This window comes from Cervus elaphus, chromosome 16 (genome assembly GCF_910594005.1).
Source record: "Cervus elaphus chromosome 16, mCerEla1.1, whole genome shotgun sequence".
In the NCBI taxonomy this organism is placed as follows: Eukaryota; Metazoa; Chordata; class Mammalia; order Artiodactyla; family Cervidae; genus Cervus; species Cervus elaphus.
Window position 1 is genome coordinate 10,374,691 of NC_057830.1, and position 14,360 is coordinate 10,389,050.

The window sequence follows — 14,360 nt, forward strand, 5'->3', positions numbered from 1 at the left end:
ACATATATTGAACAGTACAAAAAGAGGAACCAACTAGAGAGTGAAGTTAGACATTTTACTGATTATTTCATATTAAGAAAAACAAACACTGCATTACAAATTTCTCCTTATTAATTCCTATGAGTTTACCGCCACCCAAAACATAAATGGGTCCATAATACACATAAATGCAGCCTTCTAGAAAAGCTCCCATCATAAAAATTGAAGCAAGCATTAAATTTCCAAGTGAAATTAAAAACTAAAGATTTTAATAAATGTATTTGCTTCATTTCCAAAATCTGTGTCCATCAAGTTATGAAATCTCTCTGCTGTGTAATGAGTTGTGCCCTAGTTAATGAAGCAGTGTTAAAGCCAACTTCTAAGACAAAATGTAAATTAAAAAGCAAAAACCACATCACAGTGAAGACTCTGGCGGCTCCCACTGTCAGATTACAAAGAAAAACAAAGTGAACTGCCACTACGCGACGACAAACATACACATCCAGCACACCTCTAGCTTTGGGATGCCACTTGAAAACCATCTGATTCTTTCTGCTTTTCAAATTCCAGACAAGCAAAGCAATATAAAAAGAGAAATTTTTTTTTTTGCAGCACCAGAGAATATAATGATACTGTTGATAGGACAGAATTTTTTAAAGACACAAAGCAGAAGAGAGCGGGTTGAGAGAAAAACCCATCACTATTAACCATCTTGTGATACTATTCAGGGAAAGCAACAGTTGACTTAGGAAGTAAGGGATTGAGTTTCCCTGGTAGAGACCCAGAAGCTACCAAGTTCAGAGCCACCGGGGCTGAAAATAGGGCAAGCGTCAGGGCAGCCAATGGGAAGAAGCGAATGAAAGAAGTTGGGGGCCTCCCCAGAATCACAGTCTGGCTGGCTGTGTATCTACCATTTCACGTGGCTCCAGGGAAGCCCTCCAAAGAGTGGGGACTTTATCTCCGTGCTCCTAACGTAAGCAGCCGGCTCTGAAAGCTCAGGAACTCTCACAAAATTTTAACCACAGCTGACTAAATTGGCAAAAAAAAAAAAAAAAAAAAAAACACCACATCAAAAAATTCATTTCTCCACCATCATTCCCAATTTTCCAGCTGATTCACTAAAGGTCTAAAATTCACTTGAAAAATAAAGCATGTGCAAATAGCCAGAAAAACTCAGAAAACAAAGAATACTGTGAGGAGAGGTAAGGACCTATCCCACCAGATGCTGATACATTCTGTAAACTTATAATAATTCAATAGTGTAGCAGGGATACCACACTGAAGAGCTCGATGAACCAGAAGGTTCAGAAACAGCCCAAGACTATACAAATCTAATGCATGACAGAGTCTAATACATGAGCTATGATATAGGTGACTGGCTACTCCTAAGTGGTTGTGGGACAACTCACCATCCGAAAAAAATAAGATCTTCCCATCTCCCATCAAAATACACTCGAGCTTTAAGCACTAAACATGAGGACATAAAAGTAACAGAAGAAAATATATAACCTTTTTTTTTTTAAACATCCTAGGTTAGAAACAAGCTTCAAAGCCAGAAACTGTATGGGAAAAATTACCTTGGCTGGGAGGGAAGGGATATTATCTATTACAGAGTCAAGTTGAAGACAAAAGGTAACTAAGAAAAAACAGACATTCTCAACTGGGTTAATGTTCTTTGCAGATATACAGAGTATTCACAAAACAATGAGGAAAAACATTTAAAAATGAAGAGGCAATTCGTAAAAGAAATGCCAGCCTCCAGTAAAGTCACAGGAAGATATCCAGCTTCACTCACTGGATAATGAAAACTAACTGTACAAAAACAAACTCAAATTATAAAAATTTTAGAGAGCAACATAGATGTAAATCTCTATGACCTGGGATAAGGCAATGGTTTCTTAGCTAAAACACCAAAAGCACACACAAAGTAAAATAGGTAAACCGGACTTCATTAAAAAATTTAAAACGTTGTACTTCACAGGATACCATCAAGAAAATAAAGAGACAAGTCATTAAATGGGAGAAAACTTTTGCAAATCATATATCTGAGAAGGGACTAGTATCCTGATTATATAAAGAACCATTTTAATGCAATAATAAAAAGACAACTTGATGCTAGAGAGGACTCTTGAGAGTCACTTGGACTGCAAGGAGCAAACCAGTCAATCCTGAAGGAAATCAACCCTGAATATTCACTGGGAGCACTCATGCTGAAGCTCCAAAACTATGGCCTCCTGATGCAAAGAGACAACTCGCTGGGAGAAGACTGGGGAATGTTGGAAACTGGGAAATGCTGGGAAAGACTGAAGTAGAAGAAGAAGGGAGCGAACGAGGATGAGACGGTTGGATGTTAGCTGTCAGGGAAATGCAAATCAAAACCAGAGAGAGATACCAATCCATCCCCACTAGGGTGGCTGTTATCAAAAAGAAAGGTTATAACCAGGGTTGATGCAGATGTGGAGGAAACAGAACCCTCACACACGGCTGGCATGAACGTAAAATGATGCAGCCACTTTGGAAAACAGTCTGGCAGTTCCTCAAAAGGTTAAATACACAGTTAAACATGATTCAGCAATTACAGTCTTAGGTATACACCCGAGAAAAATGAAAACATGTGTCCACACAATAACTCACACATGGACGTTCATTGCAGCATTACTCACAGCAGCCAAAAAGTGAAAACAACCCAACTGTCCATCAAAGGGAGCGAACAGAGAAAATGTGATAAATCCATAGAAGGGACGCTCATCTGACGATAAAAACAAAGTACTGACTGACACGTGCTAGAACATAAATGAACCCTGAAAACACTATGCTATGAAAAAAAAACTGTCACAAAAGACCACTGTGTATGATTCTCCTTATATGAAATGTCCAGAAATAGGCACAACTATAGAGACAGCATGTAAAGTAGTGGTCGCCAGGCGCTGGGGAAGACAGGGTTTGGAATTAACAGGCAAGGAGTAAGAGGTTTCTTTTAGGGGTGATGAAAAGGTTCTAAAACTGATCTGCTGATGGCTCTATGAATACACTAAAAGCTCTTGACTTGTATTTTCAAATGGGTGAATTGTATGGTATATGAATCAGATCTCAATAAAGCTTTTCCAAAAAAAAAAAACCAGAAATGAAAATTTAAACAATAATTATGTTATATGTTTACTGGGTCTCCCTCTGATAATAAACTCTCCTGGATAGGAGTCTTTGTCCATCTTATAACCCCCTCACCTTCCCAAGGGTGGTAAAAGGACCAACACAAAGTAGATTATTAATAACAGACAATCACCTCCTAGTAAAGCTGCTGTAAAATGAACTTCTGGGGGGAAAAAAAATAGTTTGTTTCCAGTCTGACTTTCATGTTTAAGTCAGAGATGCTCTCCTACACTGAATCTATCTCCTCCCCAGATATGCTCTAAGAATTTATGAAGAAATTTATATTTTAACATGCTTCAAAAGTACCTTCTACTCAATGCTTCTACCCAGACCAAAGGAAACCAGACTTAAAGATACTGGTTAAAGATACAGACTTAAAAATTCACCTTGGGCATTCTGGCTTCAGTGTCTATACATGAGGCGACTATGTTTTGCCAGCAGGTGTCGCTGTCTAACTTTTGATCTTTAAGTGCGGAACTTCAAATTCACCTAGTTGCCAGGAGGTGGCGCATTAACTCCCCTTATGCATAGTATGAACTACACATAAAGAGCAACTTTGTTCCAATACAGTCCAGAGGAGAGAAAAAAAGAGTAACTGCACAGCGGAAAACCTGACAAGATTACCTCCAATGATGTGAACAAGATTAACATCAACAGTGATAAATACCGTTAATGATACTCATGTACCCTTGACATGATGTAATGAGGATTGTACTTAACCTCTGTGCTTTTCCTCCACAAGACACTTCACGCCTGGCTAACTGCGAGGAAAACACCAGACAAATCTCAACTGAGGGACATTCCACAAAATGCCTGACCAGTACTCCTCGAAGCTATCCAGGTCATCCCAAACCAGGAAAGCCTGAGAAACCGTCACAACCAAGAATGGCCTGGGACTAAGGAAACACGATAACTAAATGTAACGTGGTACTGGTTCGTTATTTGTGACCAATGTGCCATGCTAACAGGAAATGTTAATAATGAGCAAAACTGGCTGTGAAGCCTATGAGAGCTCACTGTACTGTCTTCTCAATAATTCTGTAAATCTGAAACTTTTCTAAAAGTCTATTTAAAAAAATTCACTAGCTGCCAATTTTGCCAAATTAATATTTTTAAGGAATAGTTCCAACTGCTTACAAACTATAGGCTTTTTTTTTTTTCTTTTGGCATGTCTTTAAGTGATCAGAAGAAGTTAAGGAAAACTTTAGACTTCAAGAGCAGAGGGAATGGGAGTGGGGAATGAGGGGTGGGGTTTCTTCTCATCACAGCACTAGCAACATGGCCACTTCTGCTTGAAAATTAAGAAAACTGCCAGTGTTCACAGCATAATCAGCCTCTTCCAACCATGAGGGGATGACTGGAAGATGCAGTAGGCAGTGCTGAGAAGTCACCCAGCCAAGGTTTTTACTGAAAGATAAAGCCCTGCTGAAGTGTTTCATGACCCAAATTTCCCTAAAGCCCCAAAGCTCAAGAAACATCTAGGATCTAAATAGTTATTTATACTTCAAAAAGAAAGTAGTCAGAGAAGTACTCCACATGTATGCTGATTTTAAGTAGTCTTTTAAATTTTATTTGCTCTAGTTTTTTTTTTTTAATGTGCAATTGAACTGAACTGAAAGTAACGGATGAGTAGTGTGCTTCTTCAATAAATAGAGTTAGATGGCTTTGGGTTTGTTGTTTTAAAGGAAAAGCTATGGTTGATGGATTCTGTGCTAGATTCCTGCTCCCTGAACTACCCACGTCTAAAGAAAGCCCGGCCAGCTGTAATCTGAGGCATCTTTCTCCACCTGGTGGCAGCTCTCCAAACCTCAGAACTGTATCTAGGAAGGGTGAAACAGCCAGCCTTTGAGGCGGCAGCAAATGAGAACTAGGACTCTCCATACCTAAAAAAAAAATCTCCTTGTCACATGGAATACGAAAATCTACCCCACTCCACCCAAGAAACCAGCATACTGCATAGCAGATCGGAAGTCAAAACCCAAAATGTGAACTAATTATACAGCATCCACAAAATGAACAGTTGATGAGTGGATTTGGTATAAAATGTAAGGCAGTGTTGGCCCATAATTTGAGGGGTGAGAGTTGAGTGGACAGGAAAGAGAAAGAAGGAAAAGTGAGTAACAAGCTGTACTGACTTAGTACCTACGGGAATGAGATGAGTGGGCTGGGATTCTTCCAGTTTGTTCCTCAACCAGTCAAAATCCTGGTATCTTCGACGGACAGAATATTCTGGCAGGTCAAACTCCACCCGAGTACTCTGCAGATGAGAAGAGCAGAAGACAATCAGGGTAAGGAAAAAGCAGCTGTCTTGGCAGAAGGGAAGGAAAAAAGCTCTTTCTGGATAACCTAACTGGGCTGTTAGAACACACTTTCTTCCACCTAACACGCTAGCCACACGGCAGGGCTTACCAGGATGGAATGACGAGTCTAGGCGTGGGGTCCAGTTAAACATTTCAGGGATCTATACGGAAAACGTCGAGGTTTCATTCCCCTCCCTCAGGAAATGGAACTATCCCCCAGAATTGTGTTTAGAAAACATTTGATTCATCTTCTCCAAGCTTAACTTTGAAAATTTCTTTTAGTAGATCCCTGGAGAAGAAAATGGCAACCCACTCCAGTATTCTTGCCTGGAGAATTCCATGGACAGAGGAGCCTGGCGGGCTACAGTCCATGGGGTCAAAAGGAGTCGGACACGACTGAGTGACTCACACACACACACACAGCGTAATTCCACTTAGAATCTTGCTTACTGAATCCAAATCTGTGACTCTGTTAAAAAAATATATATGTTTCCACCTTCTGCTAAATATGCTGACAAGTTTTGCCAAAGGCAGAGGAAAAACAAAAAGTAGAGATAACAGATCACCTGCTCATTTAGGAACCAGATTAGATGAAAACAGAAAAGGTTTCGCCTACTCTGCCATATCCTACCAGGACCATAAGCCTGAAACTATACTGCATTTTAGATGATTTTTTTTAATCTAGAAGGAAACAATACTAAAATATCATTGTATGGCAGAAAAAATATTAATCACATCCCCTTCCCTGAACTTAAGGTTTCTGAAATGTGATTCCAACACTTAACAACAAAAACCAATACTAAATAAAATGAATTTATATCAAAGCAAGATTGTTATACATTAATTAGTCCAAACCAAAATTATGTCTCAGATACATCACTTTTCCCTATGAGGGTACCGACTATATGACAGTCATAGTTCTCAGAATTTAAAGCACAAAATAAAAATGGCTCGAGCTATCTTTTTCAAATTTATTGAAATCTTTCACATCAAAAGTCTGTTTTAATCCATGGCACCAAAAAATCTCCAAAACAAATAAACAAGAGTCATCCATCACAGAAGCAGCCAGTGAACAGTTCTGGCATCAAAAATTATGATTTCATCCTCCCCAGAAGCCAGGCTCACAGACTGAGCAAAACTGTGAAGCCAAAGGACTCGATTTTGGATTAAACCCCAACCTACTCTTTCTGCCTCTTTTCCCCTTTTCAAAGTTCTGCACACCAGCGATGCCCATGAAACACAACCTTCCCCTGTGAAGCAGAGGTAAGGGCGGCAAACATGGGCACATTTGTTTAACTTAGGCATTTATGGTTTATCAGAAGATTCCCGGAAGGAATTAGTGTTGTAGAACTAGAGAGAGAGAGAGGAGAAAGAAAAAACTTAAATCTAAATCACTATTTATGAATCTTTAGGCACAAGGGTGACAGAAACATGGCCAGTAGCCTGGCACTTTGATGTGAAGAGCCAACTCATTGGAAAAGACCCTGATGCTGGGAAAGATTGAAGGCAAAAGGAGAAGGGGGCGGCAGAGATCAAGATGGTTGGATGGCATCACTGACTCAAAGGACATGAGTTTGAACAAACTCGGAGAGATAGTGGAGGATAGAGGAGCCTGGTGTGCTTCAGTCCAGGGGTCACAAGGAGCTGGACACGACTGAACAACAACAAGAAGAATGGCAACAAGGCCCGGGGCAGGAGCAGTCCCGGCGGCTCTGGGACAGCACCAAGGCTCCCAGAGCTTCGGCTCCCTCAACGGGAGGGAAGCAGTTGGAATGGAAGTTCTTCAAGACCCTGCAGAGCACCCCCAACAGCCTCTGTCTGGGGACTTGCCAATGATTATGGGCTCATGAGAAGTAGCTTTTGAAAGATGACAAATTAATGCAACTCATTTTCATTGTAAACAGAACTGGTAAGAGGGCTCTGCTTTCTGCCCTCCTAAGTGGTACATGGTATCAACTGGTTGCTCCTCTTTATTATAGTTTGCAAAACCATTTCACTGAATTACAGTCTATGTAACATTTCTACTCTAACTTTGAAATCAATCTTTGATAACCGCAAAAAGCAGTATGTATGATGAAATACAAGTTTTATTTCTGCTGTAACCAATTTTACTTTCAGGCAATTGCTTTTGGGTTTTTTTTTTGTTTGTTTGTTTTTCCTTCTTATTTAGACTAGACACATTTATTTTAAAACTTCAGGAAAATTAAAGAATAAAATAAAAATAAATTAAATTAAATTAAAGAATAAAATAAAAACCATAACCCCTCTAAACAGAGAAAAATGCAATTATATTATGGTTTCCATGTTTTTTTCTATGCATAGTCACTTATATTTTCTCTATCTCTTTAATACATCATGGATATCTTTCTATACCAATAAGTTCAGATCTACATAATCATCTTTAATCCACATGGATATATCATAATTAAACCAAATAACCATTTCGGTTATTTCCAATTTTTCAATCAATAGATCATTACAGTAAATATCACTGAGCAACTGTTTGATAATTCTCTTGAAATTATGAAACAGTAAATATGAAAGAGCATACTAATTTTTAATCAACAAACTATTTCCAGATATAGACCAATTTATTTTCTAACCATATATTCTCAATAGTGGTTATCTTTGATGGAATTATAACTGAAAATAGTATATCTGTTTTGTTTATTTAATGACTGTTTCAATTGAATATCCTTTAGAATACTTGTTGGCTGTACATTTTTCTTCTTTTCCTAGAAAAGTTTATTTTTAATTTGTGAGTCTAGTCTTTTCCATTTGTGAAAATGCTTTAGAGCCACTTAACCTATCATAATTGCCAAATGGCTTTTACTACACAGAATTTTTTAAATTGTTAAATAGTCAAATTTATCCATTTTTTCCCCTTTAGGGTTGCTACTTTTAGTGTCACTGGTAAGAAGGCTATCCTCATTATAAGCTTTAAAAAATATCTGCCTGAATTATCTCCTTTATTTGTGGCTTGTGTGTGTGTTTGTGTTCAGTCAGTCAGTCATGTCCGAGCCTTTGCAAACCCATGGACTGTATAACCCACCAGGCTCCTCTGTCCATGGAATTTTCCAGGCAAGAATACTGGAGCAGGTTGCCATTTCCTACTCCAGGCGATCTTCCTCACCCAGGAACTGAACTCACATCTCCTGCGTCTCCCGTATTGGCAGGCAAATTCTTTACCACTGTGCCACCTGGGAAGCTCCTTTATATATTTGTCTTTAATTGCTACTATTCTATGTCTAGGACTCTATCATTAGAAAATACTTTTTAAAATTGTGGGAAAGATATTTGTATAATGATGTTCACTGCAATATTATTTAAAATAAACTCAAAGAACCTAAATATCCAACAATTAAAAAAAATGGTCAAGGAAATTATGGTATAATTATTCTACAGTTATCAGTAATCATGCCTACAAGACATTTTTAACAACAAAAATATAGTTTCAATATAGTTTTAAGAAAAAAGCAAGATACGAAATTGTATATGATTTCTTTGGTATTAAAATTTTGGACATAAAAAGTTAGAAGACAAATCTAGAACTGATAATGACAATTATCTATTTTACATTCAACTTTATTTCCAAATTTTCTAATATTCTTGTATAATACTTTAATAGTCACAAACAAACCTGCTCATTTTAAATAATAACTCACTTAAGAACAGAGGACTTAAGAAATCAGTAAAACTTGTTCGATGCTTTGGAAAGCAGTAACACAAAAAAAAAAATAATAATAATCATAAAACAGAAAGGATGCTCACACTTGCTGACCCAATATTTATTTTACTTATCTTTACCACTTCTTGTTCTAGAAAAGATATAGTGATACTTGGAATATGATCAAGTGACATAAATTAGAAGTAGGTGAGCAAGATAAAGGAAAAATAAGGACAGAAAGAAAAAGTAGAGCTGAGAACGAGGCTAGCAACACGCCCTCACCTTGGAATTCTGCATGCTTGTTAAAACTGGGCCACAGACATCACTGTGAATTTCTGGAGGGAAATCTAGTCTGTTATAAGACACTCAGTGCTCGTAAAATGTGCAGGTCAATAAAACCCCAACTCTGAGTCTGTAGTAAAATTTTCCTCTGTGAAATTCAGGGTCTAACTTAGAAAGAAGGATAAAGTACTAATAAATGTTTATCTCTATTTTCTAGTATCTGTAGTCAACAAAACAATGAAAAAGGAAGTGTACACCCACAATTCCATGAGAGGCGACCACTTCATACCTTACTGTGTTCCACAGTCTAGAATGTTCCACAAAGATCACAAGATCATGTGTACACACCTAAAGTCAGATCTACAAACAGGCAACCGAGCACAAACATGGCAATGAAGAATATCCAGTTTCACCATTGCACCCTACGAATATCTCCTTGGTCATTCTTAAGCATCTCCACCCCATTTTGTTAACTCTGGAAGACCAAGCACAGAGCCACAGTAAAATCATCACCCGGGAGCTCACCCAGTCCCTGGGCCTCACCTTCCCACTAAAGAATGCCTCTTTATTCCCTAGGGGCTGATGGGCCCAATGACTGTGGACTGAAGCCTCTCCCAAGAATTTTCATTAAATTCAAAATTTACAGTCCTTTCACTCTAGAGAGATGCAGTCTTTTGTAATAAATGCCATCCATCTAGGCCACAGCTGGATCCTAAGAAGCCTGAGCGACTCCCTCCCGGTAGAAAGGACCTCTTCCCTTATCAAATGGTAGCCAGCTCATCTCATTCTCGGAGAAGACAATGGCAACCCACTCCAGTCCTCTTGCCTGGAAAAGCCCACGGACGGAGGAGCCTGGTGGGCTGCAGTCCATGGGGTCGCTGGGAGTCGGACATGACTGAGCAACTTCACTTTCATGCATTGGAGAAGGAAATGGAAACCCACTCCGGTGTTCTTGCCTGGAGAATCCCAGGGACGGGGGAGCCTGGTGGGCTGCCGTCTATGGGGTCGCACAGAGTCGGACATGATTGAAGCGACTTAGCAGCAGCAGCAGCAGCATCTCATTCTGCTTCAAAGCCCCGCGGCGCTCAGCACACCTGAAACACCTGAAGAGGCTTCTGGCCGCCTCCCTCTGACCTGAGCTTCCATTTACCTCCTCCTCAGACCTTCCCACCTAGTTCCCTGGGACTCCTGTTCCGTAAGTCATAACGTTCTGCAGTTCCCTGACCTGCTCAGATCCTGAGCCGGCTCTCCCCCGAGAACACACCCCACCCTCCACCTTGCTGTGCCATCGGGTGGAAGGCTGCAGGCGTCCTCACATCTCACAGGCCTCTGAGAGCAAAGACCGAGAGCCGCTGGTGACAGGCGGCTCACGCCTCCCACAGTCCTCCACGGCCGCCGGAAGTCCTTGAGAGGCTCACGCCGTCAGGACACAGCCCTCTCTGCCTCTCCTCACGCTGTCACCCGCGGACACTCCGGCCCTTCTCCTGACTCCCTGACGGTACAGCTTCTCGGGCTTCACAACTGGGCTGCCCTCAAGACCCAGCTGCAGCCACACACAACACTCACCTCTAAGCCAACAGCACCTCACCCCGTGCCCACGGCCTCTCCACAGATGTTGCCGTCACGCTGAAGTTCAGACATCTCCCTTGCTAACTGGCACCTCCAGACTCTTCCATTTGCCAGTACCCCTGCTTACTCAGCCTCGGGATCTGCAGTTCCTGACAATCCATCCACTCCTGTCTTGACTTTCTTCCTCATTCAGCCGTCAGTTCCACGATGAATCACTTCAACCTCTCACCTGCCAATAGCCTGAATGCCCCTTCTAAGCTGCCATTCATGTGTGCATGCCAAGTCGCTTCAGTCCTGTCTGACTCTTTGCGACCCTATGGACTGTGGCCCTCCAGGGTCCTCTATTCACGGGATTCTCCAGCAAGAATACTGGAGTGGGTTGCCATGCCCTCCTCCAGGGGATCTTCCCAACCCAGGGATTGAACATGTGTCTCTTATGTCTCCTGCACTGGCAAGCAGGTTCTTTACCACTAGCGCCATCTGGGAAGCCCATCATTCATACAGCTCTGGCAAAAATGCAACCACCTACTGCCTGCTTTTCCAGACTTAGCCACTGTCTGGAGGAAAAACAAAACCAGGGAAACACACTGAAACCATAAATTCTACAATTGGACCCGCAACACTGCCAAGCAATCTCTGGATACTTGCTTAGTCAATTCTCTTCCCCATTTCTCATGAGTGAATGCAAAGTTTTGAAAGCTTCTAAGTCCCACTTCAAAACCTCCCCCTTCATTCTTTGTAAAGACTTGGTCATCTCTTCATGGGAAAACTGCAGATATAAGCAAAGCATCCCTCAACTTCCTGCCACAAAAAACTCCTACTTCAGTTTTTCCTCCAGAAACAATGGGAAAAGTAGGCCTCCCTCATCGGAGGCTGTTCCCTCCCCCAATTCTGCTCAGGACTCTTTCCTCCCTCCTCCTCAGTGGCTTCCATCCTTACCTCCAACCTCTGACCCAGTTCTTCTCTACCAACACTGGCCACGCGGCACTTGTACAAGTCTCTTCCATCCTAACAGAATGCCTCTCCCCTCAAAGCCACAAGCCCACTGCAGCCACCGGTCTTTCTCTCGTTGACTTTCATCGCAAACGGGGTGCTGTACCACCGCAGCGAGACTGCTCTCACCCTAGTCATCTACAGCCTTCTCATCATCAAATCTAACACTCACTTTGTAATCCTTATATATAACTTGACCTCGGCAGCATTTAGCCTCTGTTGACCACTGAGGCATTTGAAGATAGGAATTAATTGGGGCATAAGCCTTGGGCTCCAAAATCACTGCAGACTGTGACTATAGCCATGAAATTAAAAGATGCTTGAAAGGAAAGTTATAACAAACCTAGACAGCATATTAAAAAGCAGAGACAACACTTCACTGACAAAGGTCCGTATAATCAAAGTTATGGCTTTTCCAGTAGTCATGTACGGATGTGAGAGTTGGACCATAAAGAAGGTTGAGTGCCAAAGAACTGAAGCTTTTGAACTGTGGTGCTGGAGAAGACTCTTGAGAGTCCCCTGGACTGCAAAGAGATCAAACCAGTCCATCCTAAAGGAGATCAGTCCTGAATATTCATTGAAAGGACTGATGATGCTGAAGCTCCAATACTTTGGCCCACCTGATGGGAAGAGCCAATTCATCAGAAAAGACCCTGATGCTGGGAAAGACTGAAGGCAAAAGGAAAAGCGGGTGAGAGAGGATGAAAGGTTGGAGAGCATCACCGACTCAACGGACATGAATTTGAGCAAACTCTGGGAGACAGTGAAGGACAAGGAGACTGGCCTGCTGGCAGTCCATGGAGTCGCAAAGAGTAGGCCACGACTTAGCAACTGAACAACAAAAAAGTTTAGTGATGACTATCTGGTGATGGGATAACAGTCAAGAAGAGGATGGCTTCTAAAGGGAGCAGCAGGCACCTCTCTATTTCTAACACCCAATGTACCTGCACTTCATCATCAATTTCAAACAGTCAGGCCATGGTAGCAGACACCACAGTGCTGGCGGGGTGGGGGTGGAACTTTCTGGAAAAGCATGTCTTTTTGAAAGCACGGACTTCCCTGGTGGCTCAGACGGTAAAGCGTCTGCCTACAATTCGGGAGACCCAGGTTCAATCCCTGGCTTTGGAAGATCTCCTGGAGAAGGAAATGGCAACCCACTCCAGTATTCTTGCCTGGAAAATCCCATGGACGGAGGAGTCTGGTAGGCCACGGTCCATAGGGCCACAAAGAGTCGGACACGACTGAGCGACTTCACTTTTGAAAGCACAGCACAAGACAGATCTGGGTTTAAGTTTTAACACATGTTAGTTGCACGTCTTTGAGCAATTTTCTCAATATCACTGTGTCTTAGGTTCCTCATTTGCAGAAGTAAGAATACTATCAGTACCTACTTCCTTGAGGATTAACTGATGATATATTTAAGGCACTTAGCGCAAAATAAATGACAGCTCATCCACAGAATGGAATACTGCTGCACTCTTAGAAATGACAGCATAAAAGTGTGCTCACTGGCATTTACTAGCAGAGAAAGACATTTGCAACATATTAAGTGAATTGGCCACTTGAAAAATACTCATTTTTGTGAATGGATAGAGACAAATAGTTCGGAAATTCCAAATTATTATTTCTGGCTGCTAAGCTTCTGCTTTTTTATTTTATTGTTTTAACTTACTTGAGTTTTTTAATTTCTCTGTAATGAGCACATATTAGTTATATAAAATTTGAAGGGTTCCAACTGAAAAAAAAAAAGTACAGCATGTGGGAAATGCTCAGTAATTCTCTATCATGATGATGTTATCTTCTAGAGACTGCAGAGAAAACTGCTAGGATCTGCCGGCCCTGAGAAGGCTACTCTCCACAAATGGAGAGATAAGATACCCATGACTTAAACCTGGGTGGGGAACACTTTGCCTGCTTTGGCTCCCAGCCCTAGGTTCATCTGAGCTCAGGAAAAGCAACTCTGTACTTTGGCCAGTTTTTGTCATCAGAAATCTGAACTAGGCCTGGGAGTCAAAGCAATAAAGTATTTCTACAACCTCATCCTCGGACCATTAACTCTGCTTGATAATCTCAGCAGGAATGGGGGTCCCGGACAAGAGCAGGTGTTTGGGAACCTGTGTTGACATCTGTCCCCTCTCTCAGCCCCAAACATCCCTCAATTCATGCAGTTCAGTCACTCAGTCGTGTCCGACTCTTTGCAACCCCATGAATCGCAGCATGCCAGGCCTCCCTGTCCATCACCAACACTGGGAGCTTGCCCAAACTCATGTCCATCGAGTCGGTGATGCCATCCAACCATCTCATCCTCTGTTGTCCCCTTCTCCTCCTGCCTTCAATCTTTCCCAGCATCAGTCTTTTCCAATAAGTTAGTTCTTCACATCAGGTAGCCAAAGTACTGGAGTTTCAGCTTTAGCATCAGT

At 41.5% G+C, this 14,360-nt stretch overlaps 1 protein-coding gene across 2 annotated transcripts in view; it reads right to left on the bottom strand.

Moving 5' to 3' along the window:
- The window catches only part of SNX30 (sorting nexin family member 30), a 103,636-nt gene that overhangs the window by 39,918 nt on the left and 49,358 nt on the right, over positions 1 to 14,360 (bottom strand). For both annotated transcript variants that reach the window (XM_043870639.1, XM_043870640.1), the window contains exon 3: positions 5,276 to 5,386. In XM_043870639.1, the coding sequence (XP_043726574.1) occupies positions 5,276 to 5,386 (111 nt within the window). The remainder of the gene's footprint in view (positions 1 to 5,275; positions 5,387 to 14,360) is intronic.